This window comes from Mobula birostris, chromosome 8 (genome assembly GCF_030028105.1).
Source record: "Mobula birostris isolate sMobBir1 chromosome 8, sMobBir1.hap1, whole genome shotgun sequence".
Taxonomy (NCBI): domain Eukaryota; kingdom Metazoa; phylum Chordata; class Chondrichthyes; order Myliobatiformes; family Myliobatidae; genus Mobula; species Mobula birostris.
Window position 1 is genome coordinate 160,268,363 of NC_092377.1, and position 24,764 is coordinate 160,293,126.

Consider the following 24,764-nt stretch of genomic DNA (forward strand, 5'->3'; position numbering starts at 1 on the left):
TGTCGGTAGAATCTCAGAGGGTGTTCGAGGAGGCATACAGTAGTGAGATAGATTTGGCTGGTTCCATGGTGCCACAACAACATCCTCACACCCAGAATCAGTAATACCAATGAACTGATGGTGGACTTCAGGAAGGAGAAGTCAAAGGAACACACACCAATCCTCATTGGGGGATAAAGGGTGAGCAGTTTCAAGTTTCTGGGTGTTAGCATCTCTGAAGATCTATTCTGGGCTCAACATATCGATGCAATTATGAAGAAGGCACAAATGTTCGTAATATTAAACCTGATTCTGATTCTGCCAATGTTAGATTTCACTTAGCACTATGCAAGTTTGTTCTGGTTTCATAACTGCAATTTTCACACCCTTAGCTCCAGCTTATCTGTGGAGGAGATCTTCCCCAATTTCATATTTTATACATTTTGGACGGGTGATAGGGTGTTGATATGTCTCTATCAAAGGAGGTGTAAGGCATGCCCTCCCTTTGCTAGCCTTCAGGTCACCCTTTGGCAGGGTGCATCACCTGCTTAGCCCTCTGATCAGAATCTCTGAAGGCATGGGAGAAGGTGGTGGATGGTCATATGAGCAGTTGGTGCATATCACAAGTCCTGGTTATGCAACCACTGACGCCAGGCAGACAATCTCTGAAGAGTGTTGATAATGGCTGGAGTCACCTGTCTTGTAAAGACACCTCCCAGACCTCGATGGCAAACCACTTCTGTGCAAAAATTTGCCAAGAACAATCATGATCATGGGACCAAGATCACCCATGTTATACGACAAGACATGTGATGATATATTTTGGGTCAGTTCCCTTCAGACTGGACAGAACCAACGACTAAGTGTTGTAGAAAAGGTGCAGCAATAGGACCATTGCATACTTCCACAGCAATGCTTTCAACGTGCAACTTTGTCACTAATATTTAGCTTAACAATTCAAAACTCACAAGCTCATCAAGACTGCGAAAATGTCTCCTAAGGAATATATTTAAAGAAGATCATAAGAGAGTGTACAGGCAATTATAGTTCATGCTTAGAATACAGTTTGTTAAAATACCCAGTACTCATGTCATGTTAATTGAGAGGACCATACATATATAATCTCCAAGTAGAGCACAACCATGTCGTTGGGTTTGGAGACTTGCGTGCCTCAATGACCCGGAGAGCAATGTTGGTTGGAGTCAGGGCCTTGTGCTTTGGCTTCTGGTAGGGTCACCCATGCCAAACAGGTCAAAGGGTAGAGGTCAGACTAAGAGTGCCCCATCAGACCTCCAGGTTCAGGAGTTCAGCTCTGGGCTAACAACACTGACTGATCAAAAAAAGCTTATTATGGAAACAGCAACGAAGAATCCTTCTATATCTGTGTGCAACCAAGGACAGACATAGATGGAGGACTTTCATTGCTGCCCTAAACGCCAGGGGAATAACAGGGAGTAACTAAATAAGTACAAATATGAATTTTTACAAGACTGGATTTGTTCAGAATGAAAAAAAATGAATGCTGGAAGAATTCAGCAGGTCAAATAATGTCTGTGGAGGCAAGGTGCATGTTAATATTTCGGATCAGGACCCTGCATCAGGATTGCGAGGGGAAAGTAACACATGTAAAATGTTGGAGGAACTCAGCAGGTCAGGCAGTATCTAACGTCATCTCTTTATTCCTCTCCACAGAAGTTACCTGACTTGCTGAGTTCCTCCAGTGTTTTATGTGTGTTACTCTGGATTTCCACAATCTGCAGAATTTCTTGTGCTTGTCAGACCATAAGGCCATTGGACATAGGAGCAGAAATAAGTCTTTCGGTCCATGAAGTCTGCTCCACCATTCCAATATGGCTGACTTATTATCCCTCCAAATCCCAGTCTCCCCATAACCCTGGACAAAGACTGGTAGATGTTTGGTAGAACCAGATAAAGGATCAGGAGTGATAAGCAGACAGAACCAGGAAGGTGAGGGGAAGAGGGAGGGGATAGGAAAGGAGAACAAAGAGAGGAGAAACCCAAGTGGACAAGTGAGTGTGTGGGATGAGAGTGCTCGGGGTATGGGTTGTCTAAAGTGAAAAACACTATGCTCACACCACTGCGCTGTTCTTTCAGTTTGAGCTCAGCTTCACCATGTCAACTGAGAAGGCCGAGATGGACAGGCCAGTGTAGGGGTGGGGAGGAGAGTTAAAATGCCAACCAACCAGAAGCTCAAGATGGCTGTCCTGCACTGCTCAACCATGTTCACTCTTTGACAATATTAAATACCAACAGATTTTTACAACGTCTCTATATGTATGTAGCCAGCATAATGAACGACCCCGTCAACCCCAGGCATTCTGCCTTCTCCCCTCTCCCACTGGGCAAAAGATACAAAAGCCTGAAAGCATATACAACTTCTACCCTACTGTTATAAGACAATTGAATGGTCCCCTAGTATGACAGGTTGGACTCTTGGCCTCGCAATCTACCTTATTGTGATCTTGCATCTTAGAATTTGCCTGCACTGCACTTTCTCTGTGTCTGTTGCACTTTATTCTGCATTGTTATTGTTTTACCTTGTACTATATCAATACAATGTGTAATGTATTGATCAGAAGACCATAAGATAATAAGCTATAGAAGTAAAATTAGGCCATTTAGCCCATCAAGCCCACTCCACCATTTCATCATGGCTGATCCATTTCCCTCTCAGCTCCAATCTCCTGTATTCTCCCTGTATCCCTTCATGCCCTGACTAATCAACCTCTGACTTGAATATACTTGGCTTCAACAACTGCCTGTGACAACAAATTCCACAGATTCATCACTCTCTGGCTAAAGAAATTCCTCCTCATCTCCATTCTAAATGGATGCCCCTTTATTCTGGGGTTGTGTCCTCCGGTCTTAGACTCCCCACCATAAGAAAGATCCTCTCCATATCCACTTTATTGAGGCCTTTCAATATTTGCTAGGTTTCAATGAGCTCGGCTGGTGGCGCAGTGACATCAGCGCCAGACTCCGCAGCAGAGGTTCCCGGGTTCGAACCCAGTCGGGCCGTTCCCCAGTACGCTTTCCATCCGTGCCGGGTTGAGTGTTGAGATCGCAACTTGACCTCATAAAATAAAGAAAGATACTGCGAAGTGTCTGTGTGAGGAATGGCGCGCCACACAGTCTCTCGTTCCGCACCTTGTAAGGCATGAAAATGCCCAACGCTGGTCTCTCAGGCCTGAGCTGACGTCATCATCATCATCATCGATGAGATCTGCCCCTCATTCTTCTGAAATCCAGTGGGTACATGCTCAGAGCCATGAACACTCCTAATATGACAAGTCATTCAATCCCAGAATTATTTTTGCGAACCTTCTTTGAACTCTCTCCAGTGTCAGCACATTCTTACTTAGATAAGGGGCCCAAAACTGCTCACAGTACTCCAAGTGAAGCCTCAGCAGTGCCTTATAAAGCCTAAACATTACATCTTTGCTTTTATATTCTAGTCCTCTTGAAATGAATGCTAATATTGCATTTGCCTTCCTCACCACTAACTCAACCTGCAAATTTACCTTTAGGGAATCCTGCATGAGGACTTCCAATTCCCTTTGCACCTCAGATCTGAATGAACAGTACACAAGATAAACTTTCCACTGCATCTTGGTGCGTAATTCCAATATCTTCCCATCTATTTTGCTCTTCAAGCCACAGTGCTGGTTACAGCATCATCTGTCCATATCCTTTTCAGCAATGGTCCTAAACCTGTGGTTGCACAGATCACCAGTACCCTCTTTCTTCAACATCCCACGAAGTACTTACACCCCATATCTCAACGAGATACTCTCCTGCAAAATGTGCAATGTGTCACTGCCATTGGAATGGATTCTTCTGTCTCTTAATATTCTACACCTCCAAGAGGGCCTTGGAGGGTTTGGCGTAGGGTTTCTTCGACATAGGGTTTGGGGGCTTGTGTGTCTCAATGACCTGGAGAGCTATGTTGGCTGGAGTCAGGGCTTTATGCTTTGGCTCTTGGTAGGGTCAGCCATGCCAAACCAAATCAAAGGGTGGGGGCCAGACAGTGGTCCACCGGTCCTCCAGACTGACAGCCCTGACTGGTAAAGCAATGAAAGATCCTTCGACATCTGAGTGCGACAATGTTCCTGAGTCTCCACCAGGACTTGCATTACTGACAGTACTGAAAACTGGGAGGAAGCCACTGACGTGATGAAGGAAGCCCTGGGCACCACCAGAAATAGAGGGACCTTCAGTGATGCCCTAAACACCAATGGCATAATGGGCCAGTAAGTAAATAAATAATAATCTACAATCAGCCCAACTTGAGGCTTCAGAACCCACGGAAGGAAGGGGTGCCTCGTGAACTGGGAGAAGGAATGATTGAGGAAAGATAATAGAAGAATGGAGTTTATATCCCAAGTAAGCTGTTCACTATTAGCATATGTTCCAAGGCTAAAGTGAACCCTGGTAACTATATGATGCCTCTGAGGTTTAGGAACTGCTCTGAATCTCTGTCAGCAGATTATGAGCACAACAATTAAATCAAGAGGTTACCTGTGGCAGGATAATGGCTGCGAGTATTCCCACTGTGATGATGACGTTATCCTCGAACCACAAATTGATGGCATCTATGCAGCCTCGGACATGGATGATCTTGTCAACCTCAAAATGCTGTGTGAAACAACAATAATCGCTCAGCATTGTGGACAAGGAGTTCTCTTAAGGTATCTATTAACAAATGTTAAAGGTTCAATGCTAATTTATTATCCAAGTCCAAATATCTCACCATTTGCTACCCTGAGATACATTTTCTTGCAGGAATTTACAGTAGAACAAAGAAATACAATAGAATCCATGGAAAACTGAACACAAACAAGGACTGAAAACAGCCAATGTGCAAAAGAAGACAACCTGTTGACCAACAAATAATAAATAAATAATTACAGAATTGCGCAAAAGTTTCAGACACATACATTTTATATATTTTGGGTGCCTAAGACATTTGCACAGTACTGTAGTAGTTTTATGTATTTCACTGTACTGCTGCTGCAAAGAAAAAAAACAAATTTCATGATATATGTTAGCGATAATTAAGCTGATTCTGATATGGATCCCTATTGCGGACTGAGAGTGGGAAGGGGGCAGGGAGAGGGGAATCATGGTTGGGAAAAGGGGAAGAGAGAGGGAAAGGAGTGAGAAGCACCAGAGAGACAATCTGTAGTGTTCAATAAACCAATAGTTTCGAATCAAATTGCATTGCCTTTGGCTGTGTCTGCAAACCCCATGGCATTCCTTCTCTACCACCTGTCCCACATCCCTCCCGTAGCGCCCCACTTTGACCAATCCCAACATGCCAGATTTGCAATCTCAATCTCCGTTCCATGTTGACAAATACAATACTGTGCAAAAGTCTTAGATACCCTAGCTATATAAAAGTGTCTGAGGAACACATGTGTTATACAGTACTGTATAACACCAATAAGACAGCAGAGGTTAAATAAACTACGCATTTATTCCTCCTACCAAACTGCATAACCCAACACTTCCCCACACTGTATTTCATCTGCCACCGCTTTGCCCACTCTCTCAACATGTCCAAGTCCTTGTGCCATTGCCCTGCACCCACTATTAGAATGGGAAACAGCTTCTTCCTTATCGTAAGGCTACTGAACTCCCTGCCACTATCAAGTTCCCTCTATTTTTTTCTCTGCAGCTATGCAGGAAACTTTTACATGGCCTGAAAACTGCACGGTATTTTAAGTATATTTTTTGTGATATGTATACACTGCCTATTTAGAATGAAACTGAAAAATGACATACTTTTGATCTTATTTATTAGTTGAAGGGTATAATGAAATACAGTACAACAAAGAAAATCTTTCACGTTTTGTAAACTTTTTCTCATCTGTATTATAAATCCATTGTCTATAAACACTATCCAAATTGCATACAGGTGAAAGATTTGTCTTAATTCTCATTAAATCATTCAAATATTCCACTTCTAGTCTGTTTCTAGGTGTACATTTGATTGAATTCATAAGACTGAATCCACGTTCACAGTCAGCGTTAGAAGCTGGAAATGTTCCAACAATGTCAACAAGACAGTTCTTCAAATTCTTCATTTCTAAGCACGTAGTTCAACATATCAGTCAGTGGAGGTGTTAACTGAACCAGTCCTAACTTACTCAGAAATGACAAATTTGAAATTACAGTACTGCTGCAATATTTTGAGGCAACGCTTTCATCGTAGTTCGTAATAGTAGCTGAGTAATTTTTTTGTCAGTCCTACAACATTCTCTTTTCCAAATTCAAAACGGGTTGCGTTTGCAATAGCAATGGGGTCAAAAGCTTGCCGTTCTCTTAACTCTTGGTCAGGAAATATATTATCCAAGTCACGTTGAATGAATCGAATAATAGGTGCAGTATCCATGTCAGAATTTAATAGATGCAAGCAGATCTTTCAGTTTAATTACAGGGTATTTTACAATTACATTAATCGATTTCAAAATTATTTTAGCATAATTTAAAAATTATATTAACAAAATTTCCAAATTATATTAATATACTTTCAAAATTACATTAACATTACATACAAGAAAATTCCAGCTTGCGTGGAAACAAAGGCTATGTGCGTGGGAGCATTTCAATTACTGTGCGGCTGCTTCAGCCACACCTCTTAGAAGGAACAGTGGCCACCCAGGTCTCATCATGTATGAAGAACCATTCGCGTTACACTGTTTACTTTTAACTTGTGTTGTAAATGCACCCTATGCGAAATGTCAATCTTCTGGAATATATTTTATTGCATGTTAATTTTTTGGTGGTAATATTACTTTATGTTTTGTATGCAAGTTATTTGTACTGTGTTCTGCACCTTGATCTGGAAGAACATTGTTTCATTTGGCAGTATACATGCATATGGCTGAATGACAATAAATTTGAACTACACATCACAGAGTCACATGAGATACTAGTGAGAGAGATTTTAAGGAGAACTGTAGAAAGAGAGAGAGAGAGAGAGACAGAAAGCTTAGAGAGGAAGGTAGCCCAAGAACTCTTGGCCACCAGGTCAGTTCCTGCATGGATATTTCCATTCAACTAGAGGTTCTTCGATGGAGAACTCACAGGTCAAGCTATGCTTCTGCATTGAACAGGTACAGTACGTTATGCCATGCTGACCATGTACAATCCAAGGATAAGTCTCCACATCTTCACTCTGCCTTAAGTCTCCACATCTTCACTCTGCCTTAATCCACCAGCCTGTGATTGAAACGGCTGAATAACTATATGTTTATTTCAAATTTCAAAGTAAATTTATTATCAAAATACATATGAGGGGTGATTGATAAGTTCGTGGCCTAAGGTAGAAGGAATCAATTTTAGAAAATGTAGCACATTTAGTTCAGCGGTCGTGGAGCATACAGATCCCTTCTTTGTAGAAGTTGGTGTCTTGGACCTCCAGAAGTGGTCCACAGCAGGGGTGATTGATAAGTTCGTGGCTTTAGGTAGAAGGAGATGAGTTATACAGCTCTCATTATATGCACGTGCAGTTCAATTCTTTGAGTGATTATGCAGAAAGTTTGAAGTTAATAACTCATCTCCTTCTACCTCAAAAGCTATATTCATGAGTGAAAGGAGATAGCGATCTTAGCCAGACGTGGTTTAATCCCCTATAATCAATGCTCGGCTGCAAGCTCCCATCTTTGTTTGGTACGAAGAAGAAGCCTGCACCGATGGGTGAGGTGGAGGGCCAAATGAAGCCTGTGCAAGTACTTTCTTTATATACTCCATTGCACTTCTCTCTGGGCCTGAGAGTGCGTAAAATCGACCCCGCGGGGGACAGATACCAGGCAGCAGGTCTATAGGACACTCGTAGGGTTTGTACGGTGGAAGAGTTGAGGCCTTTCCCTTGCTGAAGACCTCTTCCAAGTCCTTGTAGACGGAAGGAATTTCGACCAGTCTGGGTGTTGCTGTCTCCTCTGCCCCTTCCTTCGAGGATGACTCCTGAGGTTTCTTAGGTGACAAGGGTGAGTCCTCTCCCTATGCTCATAAAGTTCCTTCGTAGAAACAGTGGCCAAAACAGAATCTGAATCCCCGTCTGTATCCTCAGGCAATGGCAGCGAGGCATTATAGAGAGTTCTTGCCCCCCTGGGAACAAACTTCATAGATTGGCGTACAGGGGTCCCTCCCTTCCTTGAAACCTGGCAGCTGGATTCCTTAAGCTTAGTGGCAAGTTTCCCAGTCTGCTCAGGCCCCTCCTTGGACCTTTCCTGATTCTCTCTCTCCGACTAGACTGTATCGGGGCTCGCACAGCCCCGTTGGCCAGAACCGGCCTGTCCATTCTTGATAGGTCTCCAGAAGGTCTCAGGTTCCCTCGCACTGAAAGGTATCCCCTTATTGGTCATTGGGCATGAGAGAGTCTGGGTGTCAGAACACCATGGTGCAAACATACCCTCTTACAATGACTGGACCAAACAGTGATTCTCCGCTCCCTCCAGATCACGGATGGGTTATGCTGGGAAAGCCAAGGGTACCTGAGGATCAGGGGTTTGAGTAGAGAGTCATTAGTGTAGAACCTGATGTCTTCCATATGATGCCCTATCCTCACTTGCAAAACCACAGTCTGCTGCTGTATCAGCCTGGAACCTAGTGGGCGGCCGTCCAAGACAGTTTGTAGGCATGGGCTGGCTCAGCTCTCGCAGTGGTACGTCGAACTGATGGGCAGTTCCTGAATCCAGGAAATCACCCGCTGCTCCAGAGTCCATAAAAGCCTTCGAGTTCTTACCGCAGGTGAACTCTGCCTTCAGCACAAAACCAGAATCCGTGGGATTGGGCATAGCGGCTGCTACCGTCACAGTCCTCCCGACACTGGGCGGTCTTAGCAGTTCCCTAGGTGGCTGCAGCTTCGGACATTTGGCCCACAGGTGACCTGCTTCCCCGCCTTAAAAGCAGCGACCTTGACTCCAACGTCGGGACCTCTCATCAGTGGATAATCTGGCACCACTGAACTGCATGGGTTCGACTGCATCTTGAGCAGGTCCAAGGTTGGGGAGTGGAATTACAATGCATAGGGACCGGGCTCAGACAGGCTCTTGCTCTGCCAGATGATTATCGAGACGGATGGACTGGTCAATCAGAATCTTCTAAGTTCTCTGCTGGCTCTCCCAAGACAAGGGCATCCTTTGGTTCATCTCAGAGTCTGTGGCTGTATAGTGTGGCCAAGGTCTCCCCGTTCCAACTACTCTCCTGGGCCAAGGTCTGAAATTCGATCACAGAGTTGGCTGCTGACCGTTCCCCACTTCATCAGGCTGTCTGAGGCTCAGCTAGCTGCTGCAGGGTGATGAAATACCTTCCTCATGGCAGCCCTGAATTCCTCCGAATCTGAGCAAGTCTCCGACCTGTGTCCCCAATGCACGATGGCCCAGTCCAGGGCTCTTCCAGTCAGAAGGGAGATAATGAAGACCACCATTCTGTGCTCTGAAGGGCACTGGGATGGCTGGAGTTCAAATACTAATGATGAGGGAGCCGCAACAAGAACCCAGGTCACCGTCAAATCCCTCCGGGGTTGGAAGACAGACTGGCTCCACAGAGTGACCAAGAGCCTTGCCTGAGTGACTTTGGCTTCCTCCCTGGCACACGACAACCTGGAGGTCGTGTATCTCCAGGCTCTGTCTGGAAATTTTCTCGCTATGGCTGGCCACTGCTGACGAAAGGCTCCGACACCCTGCTGGTTCCACGTTGGCACAACCGTACTGTGACAAGAGTCCTTGATGAGTATGAATCGGACCCAAATGCTGGGATATCCGAAGCAAGGTTTGAGACACGGTATTACACTGGATCTAAGCTCAAAACAAATACTAGGCGATATCACTAGTAGGTTTACAATTGAGCACCGAACCACAGATCAGGTGTTCCTTAAATACTCCAATTCTTGGCGCTTGAAAGATGATTACCAATTAGTGACACCATCCTGAACCCTCAAAGGGGCCTTGTCACTTACCTGCACTTCAGGGAGTTTGAGTGTCCAAATTCCAGAAGCTGGCGTGGTTGGGGCTTCTCCTAACAACGTCTCTTAAAACTCTCTAATGTTTCTGCTTCTACCACCACCCCAGGCAGCACATTCCAGGCACCCACCACTCTCTGTGTAAAAAAAACTTGCTCCTCACATCTCCTTTAAAATTACCTCCTCTCACCTTAAACGCATACGCTCTGGTAGCAGACATTTCAACTGTGGGAAAAGCTACTGTCTGTCTACTCTATCTACAGTCAGCCTCCCATAATCTCATAAACCTCCTTTCGATATCTCCTCAGTCTCCGCTGTTCCAGAGAAAACAACCCAAGTCTGTCCAACCCTCATGATAGCACACACCCTCTAATCCAGGCAACACCATGGTAAACCTCTTCTGCACCCTCTCCAAAGCTTTGATATCCTTCCTATAATGGGGAGACCAAAACTGTGTGCAATACTCCTAACTTGAGTAGAATAAAATTGCAACATAACTTCCTGACTTTTGAACTCAATGCCTTGACCAATAAAGACAAGCTTGCCATATGCCTTCTTAATTAGCCTTTCAATCTGTGGAAGCCAGTTTCAGGGAGTTACGAACTTCATCCCCAAAATGCCTCTGCTCACCAACACTGCCCTTAACAGTGTGCTGCCTCTTTACATTTGACTAATATTTACGTAAATAAACACACACCACCTATCATTCCAATGCCTATTCCTTGTGGAGAGGAGATACTCATAGCTGATCTGTTGATTTTGCATTCTTCACTTCAACATTAGTATGACTGTTTTCAATTGCTTATAACTTGCCTCTACAGGGTTAAAGTGCTTCAACAGTGGAGCACAAACCCCAGAACTCCTTTCATCTCTATCTCAGTTAGTAGCAGGTTCTGCCATCTGGAAAGACAGTACCATCACACTTAGTTGCACCTCAGTTCCTTTTATTGCACCAAACCTTTGGTTAAGGTCTGCCAATGCCTTTGAGGGGACAGTTCCAGCTGCCGTGTGCTGCAACTACAGTTAATTACGAACAGTGCCTGCCCACACAGAGAGGACATGAAAACATCATTGTGTGACCCAAGACTGAAAATCTTGGCAGATATTCAGATAGCAGTGCGCCGGCCCAAAATGTTGTCTCTGTTTCTCTCTCCACAAATGTGGCCTGTCCTGCTAAGTATTTTCAGATTTTCATAGTATTTACACCTTAAACATTTCCTTCTCCCAGGCAGTTAATCTGATCTACCATTCTGGTTGCCCTCCACAGCCCCCTCTATCCATTACCCCAGTCACTGCACTGTAAACACTTCAAACCACTTTTTATAATGCTGCTTACATTGTAAATTCTATTTATGTTTGCATATTTCTTCCTCTAACTTTATTTTTTTGGTCCTTTATTCTTTATAATTGTTGAATGTAATTTTTTGTTGACCAACACAAAACAGCAAATTCCTAGTATATGGCGAATGAAGCTGACTCTTGACCCTTGACCTTACACCTAATTCCCAGCCTGCACTACACTTCCACTGCAACTGTAACAATATTAGCAGAATGCTATTACAGCTCATGGCGTCAGAGTTTGGACTTCAATTCTGGCACCATCTGCAAGGATTCATACATTCTCCACGTGAACCGCGTGGGTTTCCTCCGAGTGCTCTGGTTTCCTCCCACAGTCCATAGATGTGCCAGTTAGTAGGTTAAGTGACCATTGGCCCTGTGATTAGTCTTGGGATAAAACATGAGAAGATCTGCAGATGCTGGAAATCCAAAGCAACACACATAAAATGCTGGAGGAGCTCAGCAGATCAGGCAGCATGTACGGAAAAAGAGTAAACAGTCAATGTTTTGGACCCAGATCCTTTTTTTCAGGGCTGCTGAAGTGTCTTGGCCCTAAATGTTGACTGTTTATTCTTAAATAGGTGGGACGCAGGATGGTGTGGCTCATTGGGCCAGAAGGGCCTATTCTGCACATATTTCTAAATAAAATAAAAATAAATATATTTTATGGTCTATTATTGCTTTTGTTTGGATCTGTTTCCCCAGACAGACCCTTTACTCCCAGTTGAAGGAAGGGCAGCAAGCCCCTGGTGGGTAAAGGAAATGCTTCAAAACATCAAAGTCAGCCTGAAGAAATTCAACATTCCATCTAAAACCTGGGAAGACATTGCACTCAATAGGTACACCTGGAGGAAATCTGTTCGAGGGAGCTGCGCTGCATGAGAGCGACCTCCGCCGTGCCGCAGAGAACAAGCGGCAGCTGTGAAAGGAGAGACTGAACAACCAAACGACCCAGCCACTAACCATAGCCACCACTTGCCCACACTACACCAGAATATGTGGATCCCGAATTGGCCTCTACAGCCACCAGAGGACCCACCAATAGACATTATGCTCAACTTGAGTGATTGCCCTGCCACTACTAAGATTGCTTTCGTACTACTGTGCCTCAACGTACTTATACAGTATATGAAATTATCTGTTTAATGTCATGCAAACAAAAGTTTTTTTTAAATTTTTGGTACATAAGACCAATGCCGGCTGGTGGTGTAGTGGCATCAGCACTGGACTTCGAGGTGAGTGGTCCCAGGTTCAAATCCAGCCGGCTCCTCGCACACTTTCCGTCCGTGCTGGGTTGAGCATCCAGCTGGCAACTCGGCCTCTTAAAAAACAGCCAAATGCTAAAGAAATGGCAAGGTTGTTGCCTGATGCGTCACATAGGAACAACAACAACACGTGACGGTAATAAATCAACTCCCAATTTCAGTGTGTCTACCTGCACCCTATTCTCCCATTAAATCTAAAGCTCTTTGTTGCTCTGATGTTACAGACAGTATGGGCCAGGAAGCTGGCTGGCCTGTGCAGAGCTCTAACAATCTCTGGTCAGATTTAATATAACTTTCCTCGCTGCAACATTCTTTCAGCCAAAATTGAATTGTGCAAAGCCAACCGTGAAAAAAAACAACTTAATCAGTGAATAAAAAAGATTTGTAAGTTGCTGTTCCTTAGAATGGATTTAAAAAAAAATGTTTTTATTTGTTCTCCCAAAAGCAAGAGGTTGCAGGGTCTAGAAAACAAATTAAATCTGTGAGGAACAAAGGCTGTTGCTATGAATTCTTACAATTTTGGATGATGATACTTAGGCTCAAAACAACATTGTCAGCTCCTGGAATGTTAGTGGAGAAAAGACCCTAACTCTTGGCTATGTTCTAACGAGAAGGAGACCCGACGCAGACTGGGAGATTGTTTCGCTGAACACCTACGCTCTGTCCGCCAGAGAAAGCAGGATCTCCCAGTGGCCACACATTTTAATTCCATGTCCCCTTCCCATTCTGATATGTCTATCCACGGCCTCCTCTACTGTAAAGATGAAGCCACACTCAGGTTGGAGGAACAACACCTTATATTCCGTCTGTGTAGCCTCCAACCTGATGGCATGAACATCGACTTCTCTAACTTCCGCTAATGCCCCACCTCCCCCTCGTACCCCATTCGTTATTTATTTACTTACACACATTCTTTTTCTCTCTCTCCTTTTTCTCCCTCTGTCCCTCTCACTATACCCCTTGCCCGTCCTCTGGGCTTTTTTCCCCCCTCCCCCTTTTCTTTCTCCCTAGGCCTCCTGTCCTATGATTCTCTCATATCCCTTTTGCCAATCACCTGTCCAGTTCTTGGCTCCATCCCTCCTCCTCCTGTCTTCTCCTATCATTTTGAATCTCCCCCTCCCCCTCCCACTTCCAAATCTCTTACTAGCTCTTCTTTCACTTAGTCCTGACGAAAGGTCTCAGCCCGAAACGTCGACTGTACCTCTTCCTAGAGATGCTGCCTGGCCTGCTGTGTTCACCAGCAACTTTGATGTGTGTTGCTTGAAATTCCAGCATCTGCAGATTTCCTCGTGTTCGTATTCTAATGAGAGCTTCTCAGATTTGCAATAAACCCATTAAAATTATTTGGTTTATTGTATTCTTGCATTGGGTGTATTCTTGTTAATTCACTGAACTGACACATATATTTTCGGCCCAGCATTTGGTATGCTGAAGGACTGACAAGAATATAAGTGGCCCTGAAAATTATATTTAGCTAGTGACACACTCGTGGTGTCACTCCCACACAGAGATGTGCCTAGGAAGCAAAGAAGGACCACAGATTCTTGTTCCCGTACTGAACGGCACAGCTTCTTGAGTTCATTGGTCTTGGTCTGTGTTCCACAAACTCACCGCCCACTGGCTTAGAACGTAGAACAATACAGCACAGTGCAGGTCCTCCCGCCCACAATGTTGTGCTGACCTCTTAACCCACTCTATGATCAATCTAACCACTCCCTCCCACAGAGCCCTCTATTTTTCCATCTTTCATGTGCCTAACTTAAGAGTCTCTTAACTGTCCCTAATGCAGCACGGTAGCCTAGTGGTGAGCACAACACTTCACAGTATCAGCAACTCAGGTTCAATTCCCGTCATTGCCCGTAAGGAATTTGGATGTTTTTCCCGGTAATGTGCGGGTTTCCACCGGGTGCTCTGGTTTCCTCCCACTGTCCAAAGATGTACCCCGTTAGTAGGTTAATTGGTTATTGTAAATCATCCCGTGATTAGGCTTGGGTTTAATCGGGAATTGCTGGACGGCATGGCTCGAAGGGCTGGAAGGGTCTATTCTGTGCTATATCTCAATAAATCAATAAATAAAACAGAGTTCCCAATCTGGAGTTTATGGACCCGTCAGTTAGTTGTAGGGGGTCCAATGTCATAAAAACGGTTGGGAACTCCTGCTTTAATGTATCCATCTTCCCCACTACATTCAACAGTGTCTTTCATGCAGCCACTACCTTCTGTGTATGAAATGCATCTCTAACATCCTCCCCATACTTTCCTCCAATCACCTTAGAGTTAGAGCCCCGCGTACTGGCATTTCTGCCCTAGGGAAAAGTCTCCGACTATCCACTCTATCCATGCCCCTTATCATCTTGCACATCTCTATCAGGTCACCACTCATGCTCCTTAGCTCCAAAGAGAAAAGCTTCAGCTTGCTCAACCTGCCCTCAGAAGTCATGGTGCCCGATCCAGGCAGCATGCTTCTTCTGCTTTCTCCCTTTTCTAATATATACACAAATTCCAATTAACAGACACCAGAATTACAGTAATTCCATCATCCTTGCAGGCAGTAACAGATCATAACAGCATACGGCATAGCAGCAGAATTAGGCCATTCAGCTCATCAAGACTGTTCTGACATTCAGATTTGGCTGAGTTGTTTTCAACCCCATTTTCCTGCCTTCCCCCTGTAACCCCTAACCCTTTTACCAATCAAGAACCTATCCATTGCTGTCTTAAATACTCCCAATGATTTGGCCTCCACATGGCAACAAATTCCACAGATTAACCACTCTCTAGCTGAAGAAATTCCACCTGTTACTACCACAGGGTCCCCTCCTCCTTCCCCTTCTCCTATGGTCCATTCTCCTCTCCTATCAGATTCCTTCCTCTACAGCCCTTGACCTTTCTCACCCACCCTGGCTTCACCTATCACCTTCCAGCTAGCCTCCTTCCCCTCCCCACATCTTTTTATTCTGGCATCTTCCCCTTTCCTTCTCAGTCCTGAAGAAGGGTCTCAGCCCGAAATGTCGACTGTTTCCTCTTTTCCATAGATGCTGCCTGACCTGCTGAGTTCCTCCAGCATTTTGTGTGTGCTGCTTTGGATATCTGACTTTTTCATGTTTGCGCAAACTTCATTTTCCTTCTTGTAACTGGGGCACAGAGCAATATTAATGAGGGGCTGCCACTCTCTTGGCTGCTTCGCAATGCATTCAGGAGAGCTTTGACATGATGATGCTATACATGGCAGGTGCCAAAATTCTCTGCCCACCCCCCCCCCCCACAGTTGCTCACTTTGGGTTTAAGAGCAAGGCTTGCTGCTCCATAGAGGTGGGTATTTTGCTTGTGCACATCAACCCCAATGGTAAGTAGGCAGACAATCTGTCAGGAAAATAATGGGCAGAAGAGATAAAGAGGACAAAGAATAATGGCACTCCATTGCAATAAAAAGCAAAATAAATCCAACATTGTGAAATGAGAGGGTGGGAAATGAACAGCAGCCTGCCTACATCTGCATGGGGGTGAAGTTTTTGCACGTATCTCATTCCTTACCTCTTGCTTTAGCATAAGGTATCCACACTGTGTGTTGACGACTTCATCTTCCTAGTGGGAAGAAAAACAAAAAAAGTGTCAGCAGCACATCAATAATGGCTTGCCGCTTCCAGAATCCTCAAAGTCCCACTACAACAGCAGTCAGACCTGCAACTCCCCGGCAGGGCAGCAGGATTAGGCGAATCCCTCCCTCACACCCACTTCCAAAACACATACCGTCCTGGCTTGGAGAATTGCTGAGCAACAAGCAAGATGCTGGAGGGACTCATAGGGTCAGGTAGCATCTAATGTTACGTCTAATGGTTCGGTCTGAGACCTTTCATCTGGGCTGAAAGGTAGTGGGAGATCGCCAATATGAAGGGCGAAGGCAAGGGGTGGAGCAAGGGCTAGCAAAGATCTTGACCTGAAATATTGACTGTCCATTTTCCCCAGCAGGTGGTGCCTGTCTGTTGTGCATGTAATATTTCAATAATACTTGAGTAATCTTGTATGTATATATTCACAAAATGCTGCAGGAATTCAGCAGGCCAGGCAGCATCTAAGAAAAGGGTACAGTTAACGTTTCAGGCTAAAACTGTCCTGCCAAAGGGTTTCAACCTGAAAAGTTGACTGTATGCTTTTCGTAGATGCTGCCTGGCCTGCTGAGTTCCTCCAGCATTTTCGGTGTTTTGCTCAGATTTCCAGCATCTGCAGATTTTCTCTTGTTTGTGATAGTATGTGTGTGTGTGTGTGTGTGTATATATATATATATAGTTTGATTAAGAATTCTTGCATGTTTAAATTCTTCATTACAGGTTATATGTAAAAATACATGAATTCCATGTGTCATCATACTACCACGTGATACATGCACGCCTAGCTTAAAGTAAACTAGAAGCTACAGCCGTATTTTCGGACTCCCGTGAGTTTCTTTGAATTAGTTCAATGTTCTGAAAGTACAAAGCATAACAATGACCACCAGAGATCTTCTAGCTTCTTGTCCATTGGAAAATGGAGGTACAACCTCCTCAAGGGTAATGAGGGATAAATACTGGTCTTGCCATCAGCATCCAATCACAAGGAGTGAAGAGATCAAAAGAAAGTCTTCAGCTACATGACATGTTTGAGGGAAAGAATGGCAGGCCTCTCAACCCACCAGCTGGTTTCCATGGAAACAATACATGCCATGGACTAACATGGCTACAACAATTTCCCTCTCTAATTCTTCAGTGAAAGACTACTGCACTTTGCTTTCCCTTGGGCCTACTATGCTATTTTGTGAAGAGGTGTTTCTGAATTGTAAAGCTAACAAAAATAACAGCCAAAGAACACCAGCTTTAGTGATCCAGTCTCCTGTAGGTGGTTTTCAAAAATAATTTCTTTGTTCCCGTCATCTAATTCTTTCTGCTTTCACTCGTCATCTAATTTAACACTTGAAATGTTCTTTGTACAACCAAGTCAGTCCATCCCATTCTCCAGTAACTGCTTATTATAAGTCTATACCATTCCTTTCAATGAGCTGCTTTTGAAAGCCTGTTGAAGTTACAAATGCTGCCTTTAGCAGAACTTGTTTTCAACAAATGAAAGTTCTCCAAAAGTGCTTTTCCATTGTCAGCCACTCCTTCACCCACCTGGGGACCTAAACCACAGAACTTCTCCTCCTAATTTCTGAGGTGTGTGGTAGAGCAAAGGAATCTGGGAATACAGATCCATAATTACTTGAAAGTGCCATCACAGGTCTCTACTCTAACTCTACAGCCCATTATGCTGCTGGTATTTAGAGCAGAAATGAAAGTCCTCTATCTCTGGCAGTGGTTCAGAGCTTTCTTCATCTTGTCAGTAGTTTGGTTTTCACTACTGTCCGTCATGTAAGTACTGGATGGAGACTCAGGAATACCATCAGACTCCAACCTAGAAGGATTCTCCATTGATGTTTCTGTAACAGTTCTGTTTGACCAGTCAGGGTTGTTAACCCTGAGCTGAATCCCTGAACCTGGACCACTCTTAGTCTGGCCTCTACCCTTTGGCCTGTTTGGCATGGGTGACCCACCAAGACCCAAAAGCATAAAGCCCTGACTCCAGCCAACATAGGTCTCCAGGTCGTTGAGGCATGCAAGCCTCCAAACTCTATGTCATGGTTGTGGTACTCTTGGAGGGGCATCATGGGTAGATAGGGTCAGAAGAGAGCTCCAGACATATTGGCCTTAATAAATCAGATTACTGAGTACAGAAGTTGGGATGTTATTTTGAAGTTGCATAAGACGTGGGTGAGGGAATATTTGGAGTATTGTGTGCAATTCTGGTCACCTACCTACAGGAAAGATATCAATAAGATTGAAAGAGTGCAGAGAAAATTTACAAGGATGTTGCTGGGATTTGAGAACCAGAGTTACAGAAAAAGGTTGAATACATTAGGTTGTTATCCCCAGAGCATAGGAAAATGAGGGGAGATTTGAATTATGAAGATTGTAGACATGGCAAATGCAAGCAGGTTTTTTTCCCACTGAGGTTGGGTGAGACTAGAACTATGGAGCAGGTCATAGGTTAAGGGCGGAAGGTGAAATATTTGGGGGGAACCTGCACTCAGAAGGTGGATTGAACGTGGAACAAGCAGCCAGTGGAATTGGTAGGTGTGGGTTATTCCAACATTCAAAAGAAGTTTAGATAAGTACGTGGATGGGAAAGATATGGAGATCCAAGTTCTAGGAACGGGTCGACGGGTCTAAGCAGATTAATAAATTTGGCGTGGAGAATCTAGAACTAAAGTGTATAGTTTTAAGGAAAGACAGAAAGAGAGAGAAAGTGTGTGTGAGAAAGAGAGAGGGACAGAGAGGGAGAGAGGGGGAAAGAGAGAGAGAAGAGAGAAAGCAAAAGAGAGAGAGAGAGAGAGGAAGAAAGAATATTGACAATCTGGAAACAAAAGTGGTGGAGGCACATACAATTACATAGTGGTCATTTTATTAGGTACACCTGCTTGTTAACGCAAATACATAATCGGCCAATCATGTGGCAGCAAGTCAATGCATAAAAGTACGTAGACATGATCAGAAGGGTTCGTTGTTTTTCAGACCAAACGTTGGAATGGTGAAGAAATGTGATCTAAGTGACTTTGATCGTGTAGTGATTGTTGGTGCCAGATGGGGTGGTTTGAGTATCTCAGAAATTGCCGATCTTCTGCGATTTTAACACACAACAAACTCCAAAGTTTACAGAGAATGGTTTGAAAAACAAAACACATCCAGTGGGCAGCAGTCCTGTAGGCGAAAACACCTTGCGAATGAGAGAGGTCAGAGGAAAATAGCAAGACTGGATCAAGCTGACAGCAATGTGACAGTAACTGAAATAACCACGTGTTACAACAGTGGTGTGCAGAAGAGCATTTCTGAATGCATAATATGTCGAAACTCGAAGTGGATTGTCTACAATAGCAGAAGGCTGTGAACATACACTCAGAGCACACTTTATTAGGTACAGGAGGAACCTAATAATGTGTCCACTGAACGTATAAAGTTATCAAGGGCTTGGACAGGTACTTGGACAAGAACAGCATAAAGGGTTATAGAGTTAATACTGGCAAATGGGATTAGTGTACATTGCCTTCACAATTGACACAGACAAGTCTCTGTGCTGCAGAATTTTCTTATTCCATTAAATCTCCTAATGCCTTTTTAGCTCAAGGTCATTGTTAAGCATGATAGGGGATAGTTTGTAACAATAAGCCACTATAAAACATAAGTTATTGCTGTTTCTGCATACATTGACATCTTTTCAAATCAGGTCAGATTCCCAGTGTTCAGTGGCAGCTGTAGCTAAATTGCTTATGCGTCTTCCACTCAAAGATGTGCAAAGACAAGTCACCACCAGGAAAACTAGGACACTTCAGCACAGCAGCGGAGTCTCTGCATTTGGAATCCCGCAATACAGGTTCAAATACCACAGCTGCAGCTAAGTCACTTCATTAGAGAATTTAAATATTTAAATAAAGTACCAAGGAAGCAGCAGAGTGGCATGAGAAGTGAGTCAAATGATTCACAAATGCCTAGCATAGAGGAACATTCTCCCTTATCCTGTCTGACTCTGAACCATCATCACCGTCATCATTATGTGCCGAGAATAAATGCATCTGTGCAAATCCTCCAAGAAGGTGAACCTCCAATAGTTTACCTGTCAGGCCCCAATAGCTTACCTGTCAGACCCCCAATAATTTACCTGTCAGACCCCGATAATTCATCCGTCAGACCCCCAATAATTTACCTGTCAGACCCCGATAGTTTATCTGCCAGACCCCTGATAATTTACCTGTCAGATCCCCAATAATTTACCTGTCAGACCCCGATAGTTTACCTGTCGGACCCCCAATAGTTTATCTGTCAGACCCCGATAGTTTACCTGTCAGGGTTGTAGTAGTAGGATCACTTCAGTCAAGTACAATATTCTCCTTTTCAAAGCATGTATAAAGGGTACACACTTTTGTGGGAAGATGAGAAATTGCCAATTGCGGCAAGAACAATAAAAAAATACCTATTTGGCAAGAGGTGATCCAACTCTGAGATCAGAGAGATCTATGTAGCTAAGTGGATGATTTATAAAATGTACCACGCAGACATAGCAAGTAATTGGAAAATTTAATAGAATGATTTTTTTTTAATTTATGGAGGAAATGAATGCAAAAATAAAAAGATGATGCTTTAGTTACAAAAGGCATTGGTGAAATTACAGCTTGAGTACTGTGTCCAGTATTGACCTCCTTACTTATAGAAGGATAGATATACCACTCAGTGGCCACTTTATTTGGTACCTCCTGTATCTAACAAAGTGGCCACTGTGTGTATGCTTATGGTCTTACAATAGACAATAGACAATAGGTGCAGGAGTAGGGCATTCGGCCCTTCGAGCCAGCACCACTATTCACTGTGATCATGCCTGATCATCCACAATCAGTATCCAGTTCCTGCCTTCTCCCCATATCCCTTGATTCCACTATCTTTAAGAGCTCTATCCAACTCTTTCTTGAAAGCAACCAGAGACTTGGCCTCCACAGCCTTCTGGGGCAGAGCATTCCATATATCCACCACTCTCTGGGTGAAAAAGTTTTTCCTCAACTCCGTTCTAAATGGCCTACCCCTTATTCTTAAACTGTGGCCTCTGGTTCTGGACTCACCCATCAGCGGGAACATGCTTCCTGCCTCCAGCGTGTCCAATCCCTTAATAATCTTATATGTTTCAATAAGATCCCCTCTCAGCCTTCTAAATTTCAGAGTATACAAGCCCAGTCGCTCCAATCTTTCAACATATGACAGTCCCGCCATCCCGAGAATTAACCTTGTGAACCTACGCTGCACTCCCTCAATAGCAAGAATGTCCTTCCTCAAATTTGGAGACCAAATCTGCACATAGTACTCCAGGTGTGGTCTCACCAGAGCCCTGTACAGCTGCAGAAGGACCTCTTTGCTCTTAAACTCAATTCCTCTTGTTATGAAGGCCAGCATGACATTAGCTTTCTTCACTGCCTGCTGTACTTGCATGCTTGCTTTCAGTGACTGATGTACAAGAACACCTAGATCTCGTTGTACCTCCCCTTTGCTGCTGTAGCACATCAACTTCAAGATTTGATGTGTTGTGCATTCAGAGATGCTCTTCTGCACACAACTGTTATAATACGTGGTTATTTGAGGTACTGTCGTCTTCTGTCAGCTTGAACCAGTCTGGGTATTCTCCTCTGACCTCTCTCATTAAGGTGTTTTTGCCCACACCATTCTGCAAACTCTAGAGACTGTTGTGTGGCAAATCCCAGGAGATCAGCATTTTCCAAGATACTCAAAACACCCTATCTAGCACCAACATGGTCAAAGTCACTTAGATCACATTTCTTCCCCATTCTGATATTTGATCTGAAGAACAACCGACCCTCTTGCCCATGTCTGATGCTTTTATGCATTGAGTTGCTGCCACATGATTGGCTGATTAGATATTTGTATTAACAAGCAGATGTACAATATATGTGTAGCTAATAAAGAGGCCGTTAAGGGTCTGTTGGAGAGAGGAGGAAGTTGCTGGACTAGTTGCTTGGACAGGTGAGATCTCCTCTGGTGAAAGCTTTGTGTGCACAATTTGGATGTGATGTTAGAAAATACACTTCAAGCTACTTCATTACTATAAAGCGTTTCAGGGGTCGAATCCTGCCACAGTAGTATACGTTATTCCTTGGAAAAGCAACATCACTTCCAAAGTTATCCTCACAGCAATGTTATGACTTAGGACTGCTGCACTGGGTGTTATACAAGATGTGTATCTGTCCACACCGATTTGTTTTATAACAAATAAACACACATAGAATGAAGTCACTCCTTCCCCTCCTATTACACCGGTCTGGTGCCTTTCCCTTTCTCATAAGCTTCACTCTCCTTTCCTATCAGTCCTTTACTTTACCATCTATCACATCCCAGCTTCTCATTTCATCCCCCTTCCCCTCCCACCTACCGCCCTCCCCCCACTTGGCTATCAACTTCCACCTTGTACTTCTTCCTTTCTCCCCCATCACCCCACCCCTTTTCATTCTGGCTTTTTCTTCCTTCCTCTCCAGTCTTGATGAAGGGTCCCGGCCCAATAGGCCGACAGTTTATTCCCCTCCACAGATACCGCCTGACCTGCTGAGTTTCTCCAGCATTTTTTGTGTGTAACTCCTTCACTGCTGAAGTTGAACCACAGGGTTTTGACAGCGTAGTAACTATATTACAGGACTAGTAGATCCAAAGACAAAAAAGAAAGTGACACGTTTTCCATAGAATTACTGAAAAAGCTGGAAAACGTGACTACAATAGTAACGGAAAGAGTGACTGTGAAATTAGGATCAACAAAGGACCTGGTGGAAGAACTCAATGGGTTAAGCACCACTTCTATGGGGAAAGGATTTGTTGATGTTTCGGTCAAAACCCAACATCCATGACTGTGATATTATTGGACTATCATAATTCACTAATACTCTTTAAGGATGAAATGTGTTGTCCTTACCCAGTCTGACCTGTCCATGCCTCTAGGCCCAAAGTAATGTCATTGATTTTCAGTTGATTGGGCCAGCAAATTACCTGTTACATTCAACCCCCACCTGAAGCCAGAAGTGAAGGAACACTGTGGAAACTGAAAAACAGCGTGTATGGTCTAGCAGATGCATCGCTCTACTGGTATAAAAAAGTCAAGGAAATAATGTTGAAAAGAGGTGGAAAGATGTTACAAGTGGATCCAGCTGTTTTTACTGGCAAGATTCAGAATGTCATGATTAGAGTATTTGCCTGTCATGCAGATGACTTCATATGGGGAGGCTCACAAAACTTTGCCACAACAGTCATTCCTCAGCTAAAGTCAGCCTTTCAGGTTGGATGTGAGGAACATGACGGATTCTACTATGTAGGGAGACATCCTTGCTGTTGACGGAACAGTACAACTGCACCAAGAAAGCGCCAGCCTAACTGCAAGGGTTTGCTCCTCGTTCTCATCCTCCATAACAATTCCATATCCATTTCCCATTCCCCACTTGCCTGCATGCCCATAACAGGGAAACTGTGCATGCTAACTAAATGCTTACCTAGCCCAAATGAACAGAACTCAACAACGTCCATATACTGTAATCTTTTAAAAAATCATCCAGGCTGCTATCCCCATCCTGTTTTCTATCTGTTAGTGGACGTGGAACTGATTGAAAGGTGCACTGAGACTTAATGGGTCACTTAACCTTTTGCTTATTCCAAAAGACCACCAAGCTTTGTATAATGGGACCTCCATGTCAGCAATTTACACACACAACAAATCTTGTTTTAAGTCTGCTTGATCAACAGCCACTTTGTTTAGGAGGAAATTAGTTCTGCTGTAGAAAACAATGGCAGCCTATTAGTGGCCTGAATTCTAATTTCTAAGGCAGGGGTTCCCAACCTATGGTCATGAACCCCTTGGTTAATAGTAGGGGTACATGGCATAAAAAAGGCTGGGAACTTCTCGTCTAAGGCCATAAGATTAGGCCATTTGGCTCATTAGGTCTGCCCACCATTCAATCATGGCGGAATTTATTTTCAACCTCATTCTCCTACATTCTACCCTTAACCTTTAACCCCCGACCAATTGACAACGTATCAAACTACACCTTAAATACATCCAGTTTCTTGGTCTCCACAGCCATCTGTGGCAATTCCATAAATTCATTGTCCTCTGAAGAAATTCCGCAAATGGGAAGTCCGTTTATTCTGTGACTGTGCCCTCAGATCCTACACTCCCCACTAATCTCCTAACTTCTTACTAAGATCCCATTTACTCTTCACAGTGACCTTCAAATGGTCACCCATCAGGTCGTGTGGTAGATATTGATTCTATTTTTAAATAATTAAAGATATTAGCAAGCTCCAGCAATACAAATGCAACTCTAATCAAGCTGCATTTGTGGAGAGTAGACTTGGGATAAAAGGCTAAGGCATTAGTTAACTTGTATACTGTCTTTGTTTCAAAATTATTTCCTTATGCATAATTCAACCCTCCTCACTAAACTCCCTCCCGGCACTTATCCCTGCAAGTGGCCAAATTGCTACACCTGCCCATTCATCTCTATTCAGGGCCCCAAACAGTGCTTCCAGGTGAGGCAACACTTCATCTGCGAATCTGCTGGCATCATCTATTGTGTCCAGTGATCCTGGTAT

General features: G+C 43.9%; 1 protein-coding gene across 5 annotated transcripts in view; it reads right to left on the minus strand.

Moving 5' to 3' along the window:
* The window catches only part of LOC140201875 (tetraspanin-15-like), a 274,040-nt gene that overhangs the window by 42,319 nt on the left and 206,957 nt on the right, over positions 1 to 24,764 (minus strand). For all 5 annotated transcript variants that reach the window (XM_072266630.1, XM_072266627.1, XM_072266626.1 and 2 more), the window contains 2 exons: positions 16,105 to 16,155; positions 4,519 to 4,635 (listed from right to left, as the gene is read on the minus strand). In XM_072266630.1, the coding sequence (XP_072122731.1) occupies positions 4,519 to 4,635; positions 16,105 to 16,155 (168 nt within the window). The remainder of the gene's footprint in view (positions 1 to 4,518; positions 4,636 to 16,104; positions 16,156 to 24,764) is intronic.